The sequence below is a fragment of the Furipterus horrens genome, unplaced genomic scaffold, assembly GCF_987537825.1.
Source record: "Furipterus horrens unplaced genomic scaffold, mFurHor1.1.pri manual_scaffold_7, whole genome shotgun sequence".
In the NCBI taxonomy this organism is placed as follows: Eukaryota; Metazoa; Chordata; class Mammalia; order Chiroptera; family Furipteridae; genus Furipterus; species Furipterus horrens.
This window is the reverse complement of record NW_028327177.1, coordinates 142,130,318-142,148,298: the sequence shown is the minus strand read 5'-3', so window position 1 is coordinate 142,148,298 and position 17,981 is coordinate 142,130,318. Positions and strand designations below refer to the sequence as shown.

The 17,981-nt window shown below is 60.4% G+C and overlaps 1 protein-coding gene across 5 annotated transcripts in view; it reads left to right on the top strand.

The window, feature by feature from the left end:
* The first annotated feature begins 9,159 nt into the window (after positions 1-9,159).
* The window catches only part of ITPR1 (inositol 1,4,5-trisphosphate receptor type 1), a 202,376-nt gene continuing 193,554 nt past the window's right edge, over positions 9,160-17,981 (top strand). For all 5 annotated transcript variants that reach the window (XM_090284866.1, XM_090284864.1, XM_090284865.1 and 2 more), the window contains exons 1-2: positions 9,160-9,263; positions 12,721-12,791. In XM_090284866.1, coding sequence (XP_090140992.1) covers positions 9,172-9,263; positions 12,721-12,791 — 163 coding nt within the window. In that variant the 5' untranslated portion in view covers positions 9,160-9,171. The remainder of the gene's footprint in view (positions 9,264-12,720; positions 12,792-17,981) is intronic.

Here is a 17,981-nt window from a genome sequence, read left to right as displayed (position 1 = left end):
TGGAGACATTTCTCTTGTCGCAGCTGCGGGGAGAGGGCGCTCCTAGCACCCAGTGGGCAGAGGCCGGGGATGCTGCTGAACCCCCTACAACACGCAGCATGTGACCCCATGACCAGGAATGATGTGCCCCAAAATGTCAACAGCCCTGAGGCTGGGGAGCCCTGTCCTGGGGTGATTTTCCCAGACTTAGACTTTTCTCTCTCCCTGAGGATGTTAACCTGACTCGCTCTGCTGGGTTTTGGGTTGTATTTCGTTTGGTTTTTGTGGTTCAGGCTGTGGGCAGAGGGGCGTCTTCCCAGGCTGGGCTGACTTTGTCACCTTTTAATAAATCCCCTCCCTGCCCCTGGGCCCACAAGCCTCGGCCTTGGCTTCTGGAGCACTGCGGCCTAACCACGGCCACTCGCTGGCCGTGCGCCCGCCAAGGAAGCACTCAGAATGCGTTTCTTTGTTGGCTTCTCTCCCTGTGCAACGAGGAGTCGGGCTGATGATCCCTGCACACCCAAGGTCACGTTCCGTGGCTGAGCTCCGGGCCGGCGGCCTTGAGGAGCAGGAGGTGTGGGAGGGAGCGCGTGGCAGTGTGGACAGCTTTCCTGGGCAACCACTGGGTAGCTAATGTGGCCGTGTCAGGAGCAGGCGCTTAGCGAGAGGCCAGTGCGTATGCTGTTCCGCGTGTGTGTGTCTCGTGTCCCTGACGCATGACAGCGAAGCCAGAGGACGTCCCCGAAGGGTATGTGACAGTGGCTGATGCCGGGGCTGTCCGAGGGCCCTGCTGCAGGGTAGGACTTCTGCGTCGGTGACGTCCCTCGGGACTGGCTGAAAACGAAAGCAGTTTGTGACTTTCTAGGCTCCGAGAGAAGTGCTTTCTGCCACAGAATGAACGCGCTCTTGGCGGGGACATGCTGCATGTCTGGGGACTGTGATGGGCCGGCCGCTGCGGGGACAAGAAGGCTGATTCGTAGGGTGGGGGCTGGCCGGGTGGCCGTGTGTCCCGCTCAGAAACGTGCCGCTCATCCTCCTGTCGCCATAAAGGTGATAACGGTCAAGTTCGCTCAGAGGAAGCTCCAGAATTAACCGTGCGCGTGCCGGTAACAGGAGCAGAGACCTTGCGAACGGAGCCTTGCCCTTCCCTGGGAAGTTCAGCCCAGAAGGCAGGGGTTTCCTCTCCCGGATTCCCAGCCATGTTACCATATATGTACCTGGGCCAGGGCATCTCAGGGAGGCCTGCGCGCCTCCGGAGGGAGTGGCCGGGCCTCCAGCCAGGACACGGCCCCAGTGCCAGCAGCTCTTCCTTCTTCTGGGCACACTCTGGCTTTCCCTCGGACAGGCCTTGTGGTTTGCCAGGCTCTGCCCGCTGGGGGCTGCTTGACCTCAAAGTGAATTGGCGCCGTCTGTGCTGGGGCCGGCCTTGGCCCGCCGGCCTCACCGGGCTGGGGGGCCCCCTGCTGCCCAGGTGTCTGACCCGAGGGCCTCTTGGAGCTCCAGGCGCTTTGACATCTGTGCGCCCAAGCCCCTCTCTCTGCTGCCTCGCTCTGAAGCAAGCCTTTTGATTTTCTCCTTTTTGAAGTCACTTTTAAGGCAAGCAGCAACACAGCCAGCACTCGGAGACTCTGGCAAAGGCCCTCCGTTGTTCAGGGGGCGGACGCGACGCGGATGTGCCCGGGAAGAACAGGGGAGGCTGGCAGGTTGCCGTGGGCGACATTTTCTCGCAGGAGGGTGACGTCCGGTGCTTTGGGGCCAAGTGGCAAAGCCTAGTGACGGAGGTGTCCACACAGTGGGGACTGCATGGGGGGGCGCTGCTGTCATGTCTTCTTCACCAGGCGGCGCTTCGAGGTGACTAGGAACCGTGTAGAGAGTGTTCTGCTGGAGTTGGCACTGACCCGTTGGGGTAGATGCGTCCCACAGCGTGTCCCCTGTGTACAGCCACTGTCCCGTGGAGCAGCGGCTGGTAGAGCTGGCCCTCAGCGGGCCGTGAAAGGTTTGGTGCGGGTAGCTCAGAGGGGGAGGCCATGCAGCCGACGGGGCTGGTCCCTGTCCTCCGCTTCCTCCTGTAAGGAAGCCGTCCTTTTCTTGGTCTCGTTTAATCCTCAGCACAGGGGTGGGAGGCAGGCCCTTATTCTGCAGAAAGTACCTCTGGCTCGGTCCAGGCCGTGACGTCCCCTCCCACGGGGGACGCAGGCAGACTGTGGCCCCGCCGCGCTCTCCTCCGGCCTGACCCCACCCGCTCTGCCTTTCCCGTCCCCGCTGCAGCCGCCTGGGTGCCGCAGGGCCTTTGCACCAGCCGCTTGCTCTGCTGACAGGCCCGTTCCCCCTGACTGTTCTGCATGACCGCCCCGGTCCTGACCCTCCGGTCTTAGCTGCGACACCTCAGCGTGTCCGCTCTGACCAGCCAGGCTTCTGGCACTGATCACGTCACCCAGCTTTCACCCTCTTCATGCTGTTTGTCGCTGTCTGGCTCGTCCTGCCTGGTCTGTCTCTTTGGTTCTTGGTTTACGGTCTCTGCCTTCACTGAAATGCAGGTGACGTGAGAACGGGAGCCTCGATTGTCTTCTGCTGACCTACAGCCCCCACCTGGAGTGGGGGTAGCGCATAGTGGGTACTCAGGAAGCGTGTTCACCAAAAATGATGATTTAGGTTTCAAATCCGGGGTCCCCCTGAGAGCCCTGGCTGCTCAGCCGCGCCGTTTGCATTAATGTTTTCCAGTGTCAGCCCTCAGCACCCAGCCAGGCCAAAGCCAGCCTTGAAGAACCTTGATAGCAGCCTTCTCTACGGGGCACAGATTATTGAGGGCCCCAAAGCACCTCTCTTGGTGGGAGTTAAAACCCCAGTATTAGAAATAAACACTGAGAAAATAAACAGAAAACAGAAAACTAAGTACAGTGATCACACATAAACACAGTAACTTCTTAGAAAATGAATGATAACTTATATTTTCCAGCACAAACCAAAGGCCATGAGAAGAGGGGCACTGTCTTTTATCCGCTGCAAAGCGCCTCTGATGGGGCTTTCATGGAGCACCGCTGGGTCACCGGTCACCCGCCACCCCCGGGCCTCAGTCCCTTGTGGCACACCCCCGTCTTGCAGCCTCTGGGAGACCCGCCGGGCACCTTTGTGGCCGAGGGAAAAGGCAAAGACGCCTTGGAGTTGCTGTGAAAATAGTTCTGACTTTGCGGAACCTCTGAAAGGGGCCCCACTGAGAGCCACGGCTTCCAGGGCAGGGAGGGAATTTGAAAGGCAGGGGCCGGCGCGGGCCTGGAGGGAGGGAGACGCTGGGGGCGTATGTGGCAGGGTGCAGTTGAAGTCTGGGTGCTGCGCGAGGCCTTTTTGTTCAGGAACCTATGCCTGGGGTTTCGTTAAAGCTGTTTCTGCAAAACAAAATTGCTTCCCAGCGAAAGCCGCTCCCAAACGGCAGAGGGAGGCCAGGGCAGCTTGTCTTGTGTTTTTTTCTTTTGAATTTCTTTTATCCTCCCCCGAGGACGTTATTTTTTTCCATTGCTCGAGGGGGAGAGAGAGAAGGGGAGAGAGAGCATTAATTGATGGGCTCCGTAGATGGACCCCAGCCCGGGATCAAACCTGCGAGCCGGGCATGTGCCCTGACGGGGAATCAGCCTGCAACCTTTCGGTGTACAGGACGCCGCTCCGACCAGTGGAGCGACCCCCAGCCAGGGCACGGTCGCGGTTTTCAGACGAGCAGGACTGCCCCCAGCAGGCCGGAAGTTCCGCACTGGCAGGACCACTGACAGTTAGGACGTGTGGGTTCCTCTCCACGTCTGAGAATGGCCGCCTCAAGGACAAGTCCCTGTCTGGCTGGGACTCTCCAGCCTGTACTTGGTTCTCCTGGTGGCTTTCGGCCTCAGATGAAGGTGTGTCCCGGGAGAGAGGGGTGGCCCCGGCGCGGCTGGAAGCCGCTGAGTCCCTGTTAGTCTCCGTCACAATGTAAGAGAGGCAAAGGGCTGCCAAGCCGGGTCTCGTGGAGCATGTGGTGTGTGTCTCGAGGGGTGTGTATCCAAGGGTCTGCGTTAAGGCGGTTGGGGCTTGGCCGCCAGCCCAGGAAGCGTGCGTGGGACGGCAGGTGTGGCCGGGTCCTTGGTTCTGGCCCCCGTGCTTGGCAGTGTACCTGCCCCCTCCCCTGTCCCCGTCACTGAAAGTCAGATCCTAGCCCCCCCAGGGCCAGGCGGCTTCACCCGAACTCATAAAGGAGGCCGGCTGCCGTGGGCCCGCCGAGGCCTGTGGGTGGCCGTTCCGGGGCCGGCGACAGGTGCCGTGTGGGACTTCGGATTTTCTGCCCGTCCGCCCGCCTCGAGGAGTTTAAGTGGCGCCTCAGGTGACGTCGTGGTTAATGGAAGTGTTCTAATTTAGTCGTTTCAGGACCTGCTCGCTTTTCAGTTCTGAATTGTGTGTAGGCGAACGTTGAGGAAAAAAATGTTTTGAGAAGTGGATGTCATGCCGCTAGTTAAGCGTGCAAGGGAGAAACAGACGGGAAGGACGACGAGTGCGCTCTCCGCCGCCCGGCTTTCAGGGGGAAAGTGCCGAGCCCTGAGCTGCTCAAAACGGAGCGAACAAACGTGTTTCTTTTTCAGGGAGGCTGCGCTTTCTCTGTCTCAGCGCCAACGTGGCCACAGGCGCTAATACTGAATTATCCTCCCTTTGAAGAGGTCCCCGCCCCCAGCAGGGGCCTGGTTTGATGTTGGAAGAAGGGGGGCTGGCGGATGGAGCTGGCCCTGGCTGCGGGGTCTGGTGACTTTGGGGCTGAAAAGCTAAAAGGTAGCAGCCGTCTCAGGAGCTGGCCGAGGAGTAAGCGTTTCTGGGACCCGGTGTGCTCGGCTGCGTTACCCGCCGTGCGGATGATGTGAGAAGCGTGTGTCACGTAGAAGGATCACAAGGACAAGCAGGAGGGCAGCTCCCTTCGAAAGAAGAAAAGTCAGATTTCACTTTCATTTGAAAATACAGAAGGGAGTGGTGCTGAGCCCCTTGGGTATTGTTGGGGCCGCCCCTCGCAGTGACCCCAGGGGTAGGAAGGGTCGCCCCACTTTGCAGCCCCTGCCCCCCACCCCCATTTGACATGGCTGAGGGAGCTGAATGAAGTTCAGAGAAGGCATGCAGATTGCTTAAGAACCCGCAGCTGGTGGAAGTGGGATTTGAACCCAGGGGTCCTGAGTCTGCTTCTAGCCGACTTGGACACTTGGACACACGGAGGTTGGGGTGGGGGCAGGCATGCTTCTTCCTGGGGATAGAAGGTAGGAATTGTGTTTTTGGCTCCAATTTCTCATAGAAATCTAAGAGGGCTGACAGGCCTCTCTCCTCTACCTTTGATCCAGCCGTATAAGCTCGACTTTAATTCGTTTGAGGAAAACCACCACCTACAAAGCAGTGTGAGTTCTTTTAGGCGGCAGAGAAGATGGTGCTGTAGGAACGTTGAACGCAGACCTGGCTGCCTGTACTGTCCGGGCACTGGACTAGGGACTGGGGTGCCCCCTGCCCTTGTGGGCTCATAGTCTGGAGGTGCAGCTTTAAGATGGGTGGTGGCCCGCCAGGGTGATGGGTGCTGTAGACAGAAGTGCCAGGGACATCGTTCCCAGGTATGGGGAGTCACGGAGGGCTTCCTGGAGGCTGTGACAGCACATGGGGACTGTAGGGGTGACTGGAGTTACCCACAGTGGTGGTGGGGGCGGGAGCAGCACCAGGCAGCTGGCACGGCGCGTGGAAGGCCCAGGGACAGAGGCACATGGCGTGGTGGGCGTCTAGAGAAAGTTGGCTGAGGCTGGAGTGGGGGAGGTGGGGGAGAGGCGCGGGGAGGGGGGGAGAGCAGAGAGGTGAGGAGGGAGGGGAGGGCCAGACCGTGCAGAGCCCAGAGAGGCTCTGGGAGCCCTTGAGAGGAGTGGCTTCTGTGGCTTACGTGTGTAAGAGGCCGTGCCGGCTGCGTCTGTGACCGACCGAGGGAGAGGCAGCTCAGGATGGTGACGGGAGCCCCACTGACAGAGGATCTGGCCGAGGCTTGGGTGCAGGCAGAAGAGTGAAAAAGCCCTGGAGGAGTCAAGTGTAGTCGAACGTGAAATTTTACCGATCAGACTTCCTCATTCATGTGCTTGCTGCCTACTTACCGAGCACCTGCCATGGACCAGGCGCTGGGAACACAATGGTATGTAAAACAGGTCCCAAGGCTGAGCCTGGCCTTAGGTAGGGACGGACGGGAGCAGCGTGGGCAAAGGCCCTGCAGCAGGGTGAGGAGAGGGCGGACCGGAGGTGCCCCTGGGTGTGGTGGGGGCAGAGGAGGGGGCCGCGGAGGAGGAGAAGCAGGCCGGGCCGGCAGGTGCGTTCCTCCTGGTGCACGGAGGAGCCGCGGGCATCCGGGAGCCGAGTCCCACCAGCCACTGGCCATGGGATGCAGGTTTGGGGATCCTGGCCCCGTAGAAGCCTCTGGAGCCAGCAGAGGATGAGCAGCAGCGTGTAGGAAGGCACAGAGCATCACGGATCCTGAGACCGTGGAGTTGGGGCTCCTGCCTCTGGCTCTGTTTTCCAAGGAGGTCTGGGCTTGTGTTTTTATTCCCACCCTTCTTAGAACAGAACTGTCGTCCCTTCTCTTTACACGTCGCCAGGGGAGCAGGGATAGGCCTGCTGCCGAGCCCGTGGGTGGCGTTCGGCTCAGCCAGCCTGCTGCAGGCTCCCCTGCTCTGCTTCGCTGTCTGCCCCAGTCAGGCCCCTGAAGAACCCTGTTGGAAGGGACACATCAGCCTGGCAGGGCGCAGCGGTGGCGGGCGGGGCGGGGCGGGTAATGGCTGGCGTAGGTTGCACTCCCACTCGGCAGGTACTTACTTGGCCGAGTGCTTCATCCGCATGATCCTGCGGGAGCTCGTGACCAGCTGTTGAGGGGGCGCCTCGTATCACCCCCGTTTTATAGGTGCAGAAAGCGAGGCGTAGGGACGTTCGGGCCTGGCCTGAAGTCCTCTGGGTTGAGGTGGCTGGGCTGGTGTGCAGCCCTGGCCTGGGGGAAGGCAAGGGGCAGGGGGTGCGGGATAGGTGTGCCCGAGGCCCGGCCAGGTCAGGATGGTGATGCTTTGCAAACAAGCCAGGTCGTAAGGGGAACTCAGAGAGCCTTCCGGCGTTCAGAGGTATTTGAGCACCAGAGAAGCAGAAATTCCGGGGGGCGGCTGTCCTCGTGTGAGGAAAGTCCGGGGAGACCACAGTGTCTTCCAGCCCAGCTCCTTGAACCAGGAGCAGACCCCGGTGCCAGGTCTGAGACCCGCCGTAGGAGATGTGGGGGGATCCCACCACCGGGCGAGGGTCAGGATGGTGTGCGCGCTGCGCCTGGGGTCCTGCGTGTCTGCACGGCCAGAGCGCCCTGCAGGTGGGCGTGCGGCTTTTTCCCAGCAGGCAAGTTAGGAAGGGCAACCATTCCCTCGAGAGCAGACGATATGGTCGCAGGTCACGAGGGAGCTGCTCATTTGCGAAGATACCCAGCTGGTGTTTTGTACCGGGGAGCCTTTGCTTGACTAATTTGAATGGTGGAGCCCTGGAACCTTCCAGAAGTCCACTTCACGTCCTTAAAAATGACTGGAAAGCGTTACTAGCATGGGGCAGCGAAGTGCCAGCCCCCGTACCAGCCCTGTGCTGTGCACCGTTCTGTCTGTTTGTCACCACGGCGCCTTGAACGGGGTCTTGTCCCCGTGTTACAGAGGAGGGAAGGGAAGCAGAGAGGTGGGGGGCTGGGGGGCCATGGGGCTCAGGGCCGTTGCTGTGCAGGGGGCAGTGACCGGCTCAGGCTGTGAGCGAAGAGCCCTGGGTGCCCGCGTCCTGTTGCGTTTGCGGCTCAGGGTCAGGCAGCCCCAGGGCAGGCTGGCCCGGCTCTGCTTTTCTCCCAGGTGGTCCTGCCTGCCCCCCCCCGCCCCCCGCCATTGTGAGTGACACCGGGGCTCTGGGTACAGCTGTGGGAGGTTTGCGGGCTCCTCAGACGCAGGGGACTGTGGTTGTGGAGCAGGCGGTGTTCAGGACGGGCGCTCCTGCTGAGGTAGGAGAGGGGCTTCTGGAGCCTTCCGGCCACGTGATTCTTCCAGGTAGACAACTCGGCTCCCAGATCACCATGTCAGGAGACGGCACCGTCCACATACTCACGGCTCCTGCGGCCTTGTAGGGGGACTGGAGGGGAGACATGGGAAGCGAGGGTCCGGGGAGACCTGGTCACCCGTGCGTCCACCCAGCAGGTGCCTGCAGGAACGCTGGGAGCTCCCCTGCAGCCCGTGCCAGCACGCTGCCTTCCCACGGAGGGGGAGTCATGTCCTCCCAGTCAGCTTAGCGTTCTGTGATGGGCTCCCACGCGTCAGTGTCGGTGGCCCTGGGGAAGGCTGTTTCCATGAGTCAGGCCGATGCTTGTGTCAGGGTGTGTGTGTGTGTGTGTGTGTAAGGATTTCTGGGCTGTGTAGAGATTTCCTGGAAATTATGAGCCATTCCTGGGACTGCCCCTAGCTGGCTGTGTGGACTCATGACCCAGGTTTCTAACCAGCCCGAACCTTATTGTTCTCACCTGCATTGGGAAGGACGTGGACAAGGGGCCGAGGCCTGTGTCCCCCCACACGTGCTTCCGGTGAAGGACGAGAGGGAAAGATGTTGAAACAGGGCTTGGGAGAAGCGTGCCCCGTTTGGCCTCCTGAAAAGGCCACCGGAGCTTCGTGGTATCTGTCACGAGGTTTCCTGGTATGAGGTTCACTTCGCTGCTCCAGTACCTTGGTCCAGACGGCCCCAGGCCCAGGTTTTACAGCAGGTGTTGCCTTCTGCCTTCACGCGCCCCGAGGCCGACGGAGCCCGTCACTGGTTCCTAAGTCAGACTTGCCAGCGCCTTTCCTCCCGGTGACGTTCTGGGCCAACTTCCCTGCAGGCTTTAGGGTCACTGCTTAACATGGAGGGTCCTCAGCCCCCAGGACCGGGTTCGGGCGCGGTGGTTGTGCTGGGAGCACCCTGAGAGGCGGTAATTTATGGGGGGAAACATGGCCGCATCGGTGCTCGCCTGGCCCGCGCCGCGGCCTGCCTGTCACGCTCCCCCTGCAGTTCCATTGTAAGGAGGGCGCTGGGGAGACGGTGCCAAGCTCAGCCAGCGCGCAGTGACATCTTCCCTCCTCTGGGCCTGTCTTTCCTTCTAACAGTGTTGCATGTTTTACTTTGTTTAGGATTTTCGAGGAAGACATGTCTGACAAGATGTCTAGTTTCCTCCACATCGGAGACATTTGCTCTCTGTACGCGGAAGGCTCGACAAATGGATTCATCAGCACCTTGGGGTAAGCGCGCCTGGTTTCTCGGGGGGAACACATCGTCTGCTGTCAGAACACCCGCGTACAGACTGCGGTTCTTCTGCCAGAAGGATGCTGCCGTTTTTCCTCGGGCCCTTCCAGGGGCGGTTGGAATCGTGAACACCAGATGCCGTGTTAATTCAGAATTCACTGTCAGGTCCCCCGCCTTGGTTTGGAAGGGGAACGTGCCGAGCCTTCCACGCATGGGATAAAATTTAAGATGAATGTTTACAGACCCAAAGAAGGGCTTTTCAGCTCCACAAAAGCTCTATTGTCAGACGGTGACTTGTCTGTCATAGAAGCCGAGACCAGAACGGCACAGGAGCTCAGCTTCCCCGGCAGCAGAGCCTTCCCCACGTGAAGCTGCCGAGTGCACTTGGAAGTTACAAATTGCACAGGGTCCTGGAAATCACATCAGGGACCTTTGGGGCTTTCTTCACTCTTCATCCAACTTTTAAGGGGACAGATGTATTCCATAATGTCCTTGTTTGACTGTCTTCTCCTGCCCGCTGCCGTCCGTCCAGCTGAGGACAGGAGAGGGGCGTAGCCCCAGAGGCAGGCAGGAGCAGGACAGTCACCTCCGGAACAGGCAGGGGTGGGGGGCGCATGCTGTCTTTGTGCAGAGCGGGTGAGTGCGGCCCTGGGGTGGCAGTGTGGGTGTTGGCTAGACTGGGGCGGCGGGGGTGGGGGACGGGCGAGGCCCGCGACTTCTCCAGCAGCCCCGTTCCCGCAGCAGCGAGCCTGCTCAGCGCCTCCGTGTCCTCTGGGGGCGGTGCAGTGAGCTTCCCTGGGCTCACGTTCAGGCCTCAAGGAGCAAGTTCTTTCAGAGGCAGTGGTGTGGGACCCCACTGCATAAAAATTTTCATTTTCAAATGTCATCTGATAAAATATTGTCTGTGGCTTTTGGCAAAGAGGCCTTTCTGTCGCTCGGGCCTCTCTGATTGTCCCTTCTTCTGTCTGGCCAAGCCTTCCCTCCTTCCAGGCCTCAGGGGGGCATCTCGCGTGCTCCCCGTGTCTCAGCACCGACAGCAGCGAGGCTAACCGGCAGCGGCGAGCCCTCCTGTGAGTCCCGTGGGTGCTCTCCGCGGCGGCCCTTCGTCTTTCTGCCCCCGCAGGCCTGGCAGGGAGCGCTGCTGCCGTTGCCGTTTATGGAGGCGAGACCTCTGGGTATCAGTCAGGGGCGGGCGCCTGCCCAGGGTTTCACAGCCGCAAAGACTCCGGACTCCAAGACTGGGCTCCTACCGGTGCCCTGGGGGGCGGCCCTCCCCTGCCCAGCCGTCCGGACACCCCACTGCCCGCAGCTCTGACCCGGGTGTCCTGTGCACCCCCAAACCCGTCTTTCCTCTGCGCCCCGATCTCTTTGGACAGTGCCACCCCCTGTTGGTCACCCAGGCTCACCTCCAGTCCGTTGCCCAGCCCCCAGCCAGCCCCGAAATCTTGGGGCCTCCTCGCCCCACGGCCTCTTCTTCCACAGCATCTGCTCTTAAAATTTCAAGGAGATAGGAGTTCTCCACTTTATGAGTTTTCCCCAAATATTACAAACACATTGATGATAAGGGTCCCCCTTTTACTCTCTTGAGAGAGAGGCTCGTTTTTTAATTTGGGGCTCATGTGCTTCTTTCAGATGAGTATTTTCTTCCCATGGTTCCCTGCAGAAAAACCTTAAGGGTAACTAGTGTAAAAACAGACTTGGGGAATGAAGTTTGGCCTTTCTCCCCTTTCACTATCTCTAACAGTCACGGAGCACCCGGGAGGGGTGACAGCAAGGGACCCGGTGTCTCCTCGCCACCCGCTCCCTCCGAATGGCATGACGGACACGCGGAGCCTCAGGACTGCGTGTGCACACGTGCACTTCGGAGATGGGCTCCTCGGTCACCCACGGAGCTTGCTGGGAGGACCGCTCCCTGGGCCCCGTGTCCGGGCGCAGCTGCAGGAAGCCTGGGTGCGGGGCACTGGGGTCGGGGTAGTTCAGACTCAGAGTCTGGTTAGCGCGTCCCCGCCTGAGGAGCCTGGAGGCCGGGAGAGTGAAGTGCTGTCGTCCCCATCTTGCTGCTGCTCGCAGGTGGCCGAGTGCCACCGACCGGACCTTTGCCGTCCAGCCTTGGGGGGGCCCTAGCTCCCGCCCCACCTTCCTTGTTTGGGAACCCGAGGGGACGGTTCGCGAGCCCTGCCCACGTTACCCTGCTCATGTTATGTCATGTCGCGTGGCCCTGCTGTAGCCACACCCGCAGGGGCTCAGGCGGGCGTCCTGTGTGTCACATTCTGATCTTGACTTTTGTCCGTCTTGGGGGTGCAGAGACGGCGGTATCTTGGGGCCGGAGGAGGCAGGCTGCTGCTGGGCTGCTCAGGACACGTGGGCGCACCCCCTAGGCAGTGCTGAGCCCCCGGCCTGGGCAGCTCCTGGTCCGCAGCGGGCACTCACTGCCCTCATGGGCTTCGGCCCAGAGCAGCTGGGAGGCTGCGGGACAGGGCGGGGGGCAGAGAGAGCCCGGGGCAGCGAGGCATGGGGGTGCTGTGGTGAGGGCGGGGCTCTGAGGCGGGGCCCTGGGGACGGGCAGAGCTCTGGGAGGTGAGGGGGCGTTTTGGAGGAAGCAGCCGGTAAAGGCAGGGCATTAATGGCGCCTTGCTTTGGGGGGCAGGCAGCACTGCCTGGCGGGGGAGCACCCGGAACACCCCAGCAGGTTATCCGGGAGCCAGAGCTGCGGCTGCTTCGGGGAGCCAGTCCTGCGCACGGGCGGCCGGGGCCTGACACGTCCTGGGCGGGCTTCCCGACTCGCGTTCTTTACCTGCTCAACACAGATTCTTTACCTGGCTCTTCTCTCAGCGTTAGATGGGGCCGTCGGGGCCCTGGGCCTGTCTGTCTGCCCGGCATGGGCGGTTCCCTCGCCCAGAAATCCCGTCTTCTTCCTCCCGCCTCTCAGACCCCAGCAGTTCCCAGAGCACCCCTTCCGTCCTTCTGTCCCTCCCGTCCTTCTGTCCCGGGCTCCCATAGGCGCAGGCAGTCCTGGGCCTGTTCTGCTTTTCCTTCCCGCACTCCCCTGGGCTCTGCTCGTCATATCGTTTGTGTCTGTGGCTCCTGCCCTGACCTTGAGCTGCCCGAGGGCAGGTGCCTGTCCTCACGCCCCAGGGCCTGCAGAGGAAGCAGGCCCTCAGCTGCCACTGTTGCTGTGCCCCCCCCCGCCCCGGGCGTGACGGTGGGCTCGGAGCCGTCACGGAGCTGGTGCGGAGGAAGGCACAGGAAGAGCAGCGGGACTGGGGGCTTCTGGGGTAGGGTTCCCTGCCCGGGGGGGACGCACTAGCGTGGACGGCAGCCCCACCCCCTGCACGGGACCAGGGGCCGTCCCAGTTTGCCCCAGGAGCAGCCCTGGCCGTTTGACTGTCCCCCGTGCTTAGGGTTTTAGTTTCTTGAACTTGATGTAGCATTTTGTCTTCGTCTCTTCTGCAGGCTGGTCGACGACCGCTGTGTTGTGCAGCCGGAAACCGGGGACCTGAACAATCCACCCAAGAAGTTCAGAGGTGAGCTGGGGGCCTTCTGCAGCGGGGGGCAGCCTGCCTCACCGGAAAGCTCCCCAAGGCTGTTGCCATGTGTGGTGTCTCTGTGTTGTTGACTTACGTATGTTCAAGTATGATTTCAGTTCAGAGTTTGGTGACCTCTTGGAAACGCCGGAGGTCGTTCCGTGTTGGGATCGGAGTGACTTTTATGGGGTCTGGCTTGGCCGCGCAGCCCTGGTCGCAGCTCATTCGGCTCAAAGGCTCGCATTGCGCAATCGTGTCTCTCCCCAGGCAGCCGCGCGGGTCATGCCCCAGGGCACGTGTGCCACTTCAGTGCTCTCGCTGCCCCTAGGCGGGCTCTGACGCAAGAGGTCCTTGAGGACAGGCAGGATGTCCCCCCAGGCGCTGGCTTTCTCCTGGGCCCCTTGCATTTGGTGTCGTCCTCGGGGGTCAGCTTCGTTGATTCCAGGTGTTTCACACGCAGTTGGTGTCTTACGATGACAGAAAACGTTGTCTTCTTTGTGGCGGTGGCTGGTGCGTCTCCGCTTGAGTGGCGGCGTCTGACCCGGGAGAGGTCTCAGGCAGGTGCCCAGGCCCCACTGTAGGCCAGTCAGTGACGGGGGGGTGGGGGGGAGGCGGGCACCCGAGCCCTGGCATTTTCAAGGCTCCCCAAGTGACCGGAAGCCAGGGTCGAGGTATGCCACTGGCTTAGGTGTTTGACTAATGGCCTCAGTCCCCAAGGGCTCAGACCTAGGCATTTGCAGATTATGTCATTTACGTGAGAAGTCCTTCTTGTGAGGGGACTTGGAAATGGCTGTTTTGGGTACAAGCTGAAGAAATTTGGATAAACTAGAAAGCAGATGTTCAAGTGCAGAGAGGCCACGTGGCAGAGTTGGTGCTGAGCGGTTCCCGGTGGGCAGGAGCCCGTCAGAAGCATTTCCCCCCCGGGCGCTGGTTAGGGAAACAGAGTTGTTGACCTTTGGAGCAGCCTTTGCTCCTTATCTTCTTCCAAAGCAGACTCCCGATGCAGCCGAAATGCAAGATTTGAGCAGTGATCCCGTCAGTCACAGAGCTGACTCCCTACTGTGAATGATAGCGCATGCCTCAGTTTATCCTTCAACGGGCCACATAGGTGGCCTCTGTGCCAGGCGTGTGCTGGGGGCGGTGCATGCCATTTTAGCTCACGGAGCCGCCTGTCCACCCTGGGAGGGGACGGAAACCCAGCCTGTCTGGGGCTGTGCAGCTGGCGGTGGGTGAGAGTGGTCACCTGGGGACTCTCAAAACTACCGGCATCTAGGCCCAGCCGGGTAGCTTAGTTGGTGAGAGTATCGTCTCGGTGCACCAAGGTTGCAGGTTCGATCCCCGGTCAGGGCCCCTACAGGAATCAGCCAATGATGCATCAGGAATTGGAACAGCAAACCGATGTTTGTGTGTCTCTTTCTTCCTGTTCTCTCTCTCTGAAATAAAATAAACAAAGTTAAAACTCCCAGTGTCTGAGTTCCACCTGCAGGGAGTTTGATGCATGTGGGCATGAGGGTCTCTCACAGCCAGAGGTCAGAACCGTGTCCCGGCGTGGCTTTTGCAGCCGAGACCAGTGAGGGCCTGTGCGTCAGGAGCTTGTGGCTTGGGTCCGGGGTGAGCTCTTCTGTGACCCCCCACGCAGGCCCCGTGAGCTGGGGGAGGAGCCTGGGAGAGGAGTTAACCCGCGGTGCAAAGTCAGACCGTTCAATGGGCTCGTCACCGGGGAAGTCGGGGATGAGCCTTCCCGGCACTGGGGTCCGAGTGCCTGGTGCTTAGGTGTGCGTCTGGGGGCTAAGCTGAACGCAGCACCTGGACGGGGCTCGTCTGGGAAGAAACCACCTCCGTGATGGCCTGGCCTGCAGGTGGTCACATGGCTGCCTTGGCTTGTTGAATGGCTTCCTCCATAAATGAACAATGAAGCCGCCTTAGGCTGTGCAGTGCTTAGAACTGGTAGGAAGATCTGGTTTGGAACCGGCTTGCCCGCGGGCTCTGTGAGTGTAGGTCAGGCCTGCCTCCCTCGCTCGGGCCCACAGGTGCGGGCCGGGCGCCCTGCCCTCTGCCAGCTGCTTCCCAGGCCAGCAAGAGCCCCCGCACCGCGGCCCCCGGGCAGCGAGGATAATGCAGACATTCTCCAGAGCAGCCCTTCGGGGCTGGTGTAGCGTGCGTGACACATTTCTCCCCCTAAAATGAAGAGCAGGATCTCTCTTTTGGAAGGGATTACTGCCTTTCCAGACACAAGTGCATTTTAAAGTTGAAGTTGTTTTGATGTTTAGCATTGGGGCTGGGGCAGCGGGGCAGGTGGCAGGTGTCTCTGGCCCACGGGCTCGGCCTGCCATGTGACACACATGACAGACACGGAAGCAGGAGTGAGACGCCAGATGGGATGACGGTGCCTTGATCTGAGCCATCGGCAGAGCGGCGTCCGGTCCCTGGGGTTTGCTGTGGCTGCCGCTGTTTTCTTGCCCGGTTCTCCCAAGCGGTGTTGAGAACCGCCATCCCCGGTGCTTCAGTAAATGGAAACCAAAGGCCACTGACGCAGTGCTCCCCGGGGCCTCTGACTCGGGTTTGTAATTTTGTGAGCGCCTCCTGAAACGCGTCCCGCACGTGGTTTGTAACATACGCCCTGGGGTCAGGCTGCCTGGGGTCCAGTTGAAGGTCCACCGGTTCTTAGCCACGTGGCCTGTGACTTAAGGGCCTAACCTCCGGGAACCTTGGTTTTCTCCTCTAAGACGGGCGGTGATCACCCTTCTGCCTCCTAGTTATTGTGGCGATTAAAGGTGCTGTGGCCAGAGACGAGGCTGAGAGTGGGGACGTTCTAGGTGAGGGTCCTCCTCCTCGTCCCCTGGGCTGCTTCCTCTCTCTGCCCCGTCAGGCTGGTCTCAAGCACAGCCGCCCCCGGGCTGACGCACTGTGGGAACGAACGCTCAGCTCAGGACGTGTGGAGGCCCCACTCAGGACCACTGGGTGCTGGGGGCCAGGGGTGGCCAGACAGGTTCAACATGGTCCCCCTCGCTTTCAGGGGTCTTACGGTTTCGTGGGGAATCGGACCCACGTTGTGGCCAACATTAATAGAGCACTTTGCGCAATGCACGTCCCCTAAATTATCTCTTAATCCATGTCACCTGCCTGTGAGGCGGAGGCATCCCTGTCCCCACTGTGCAGACGAGGACATGGAGGCCCCAGAAGCGGAGCCCCTTGCCCTTTGTCAGTTAAGTGAGTAATTACCCTTCGTTCCGCATACGTTTCCCGGACCCGCCTGCGCACCAGTCGCTGACCGTCCTTCCGTGCCGGTGTCTGTGTTCTGGAGCACGGGAGTCTGTGGGAGGGGACGTGGAGTCTCGTTTCTGCACAGTTTGTGTTGGGTTCACCCAAGTCTTGAAAGAAGAGGGAGGCAGACATCTGGTTGAAACTGGGAATAGAAACTGTGGTCCGTGAGTTCCTTTCTCTGTGATCTTTTCCTCTCTGCTCCCACGGCCCCGCGCCCCTCCCCCGCCCCCCCTGGCCAGCAATGTCTTCTACAGAGAAAAGGTGGAGACTCACAGCCAGTCTCCATGCTGATCCCAGAACCCCGTTGTTGAGTAGAAGTAGGAACTGGGCCTTCGGGGAATAAGGAGGCTCTAGTGTCAAGCAGATGGGTTTTCTCCATTCAGCTCCATTCAGTTCAGGGGGCTGATTTGGCCCCAAATCCATTCATCCATTCCTTTTACCTTCCTCCGTACCCCCTCCCCCCCTCCCCCTCCCTCCCTCCCTCCCCCCACCCTTCCTGAGACAGAAGGAAAGGAGATTTCTTGTTGCGCTTACTGAGGCATTCACTGATTGATTCTCACATGTGCCCTCACCTGGGATGGAACCTGCAGCCCTGGTGTATTGGGACGACGCTCTAACCCACGGAGCCACCCAGCCAGGGCGGCTCCAAACTCTTGATCTTGTCCAGGTGCTGCCATCTCATTGCCACCCAAGCCTGAGAGGTCTTCCACCCGGTAGGAACTCCTGAGTTTCAGAAGGAAAGCTGTTTGAGGGGAAACTCAGGCTAGAGGACAGGGAGAAGTTTGGGCAGGGAAGGAGGTGGAGGACGGGGCCAGCCCACCTGTGTGGGGGCTCATGGACGTAGCAGGGTGGCTCGTCTGAGAGAGAAAAGGGTCCCGTGTCCCAGGTGAGCTCCCTGCGGGCCGACCTTGGACCTCCCGGCAGCGCTGCTGGGGCCTCCGTGAGAACGGCGTTGTCACGGTCGCGTGATGAGTACCTGCGTGCCAGCAGCCTGCTTATCTATCTGGCCATCGTCCTGCCTGCAAGCTAGGCGGGGCTGGGACCCAGTGCTCAGGGCCACAGGACAACTGAGAGAGACCAGGAAAAGGGCCCCATCGCGAGCATCCAGCCCTGGGTCTGCCGCCGGCTGCTCAGAGGCCACTGGGGAAGGTGGTCATCGCATCGCTCCAGGACTCAGTTTCCCTGTGGTAAACAGTTCAGGGGACATGGCTTCCAAGGCTCCTTCCAGCTTGAGCCTCGGGGTCCCTGCTGGGAACAGCCAGCGTTGCCCCTGAGAGCCCTGGCGCTTCTCTGGGACTGCCGGCCGCCTTGGTCAGGATAAGACGAACGAGTGGGAAGAGCCAGGCCTCCCTCTGAGGCCAGATGGGGACACAGCCAGGGTACTTGGGGACTGGGGTAGCCGTGCCCGGCTCCTCGGCTCAGCTCCCTCTCAAAGCCCCTCCTTCGCACACATTGTCTTCATGTTGCTAAGCAGTATTCTTCTATTTTCTTTTCCTTTTTTTTTTTTAGGCAAAGCATGCGAGGAATGAACTCATATCTCATTTAGTTTTAAATACCCACGCGCCTAGGGGAGGGCCCAACGCGAGTTTTGTTGGTTCTTGGAGTCTCAGCCACGGTGGGCCTTCCGCGGGGAAGGTGCAGGCGTAGCTCCCGCCTGTCTTGTGCAGTAGGGCAGGTGCGGGTCTGGTCAAGGGGCTGCTCAGGCCTGCGCCTGCCGCCCGCAGGAGGTTTTGTGGGTGCCACTCGGCTGCTTTGGGGACATGTCTCTTGCGATGTGTCCTGTGGTCACAAGTCAACTCAAATTTAATAAAAAGATTAGTAGGTTCTTAAAATAATCCTCATTTCAGACTTGCCAGCTTATTTCAATCTCGTGCCACAAGGCTCCACTTGAACGGAACAGCCCTGTCATTTAAATCAGTCCCGGGC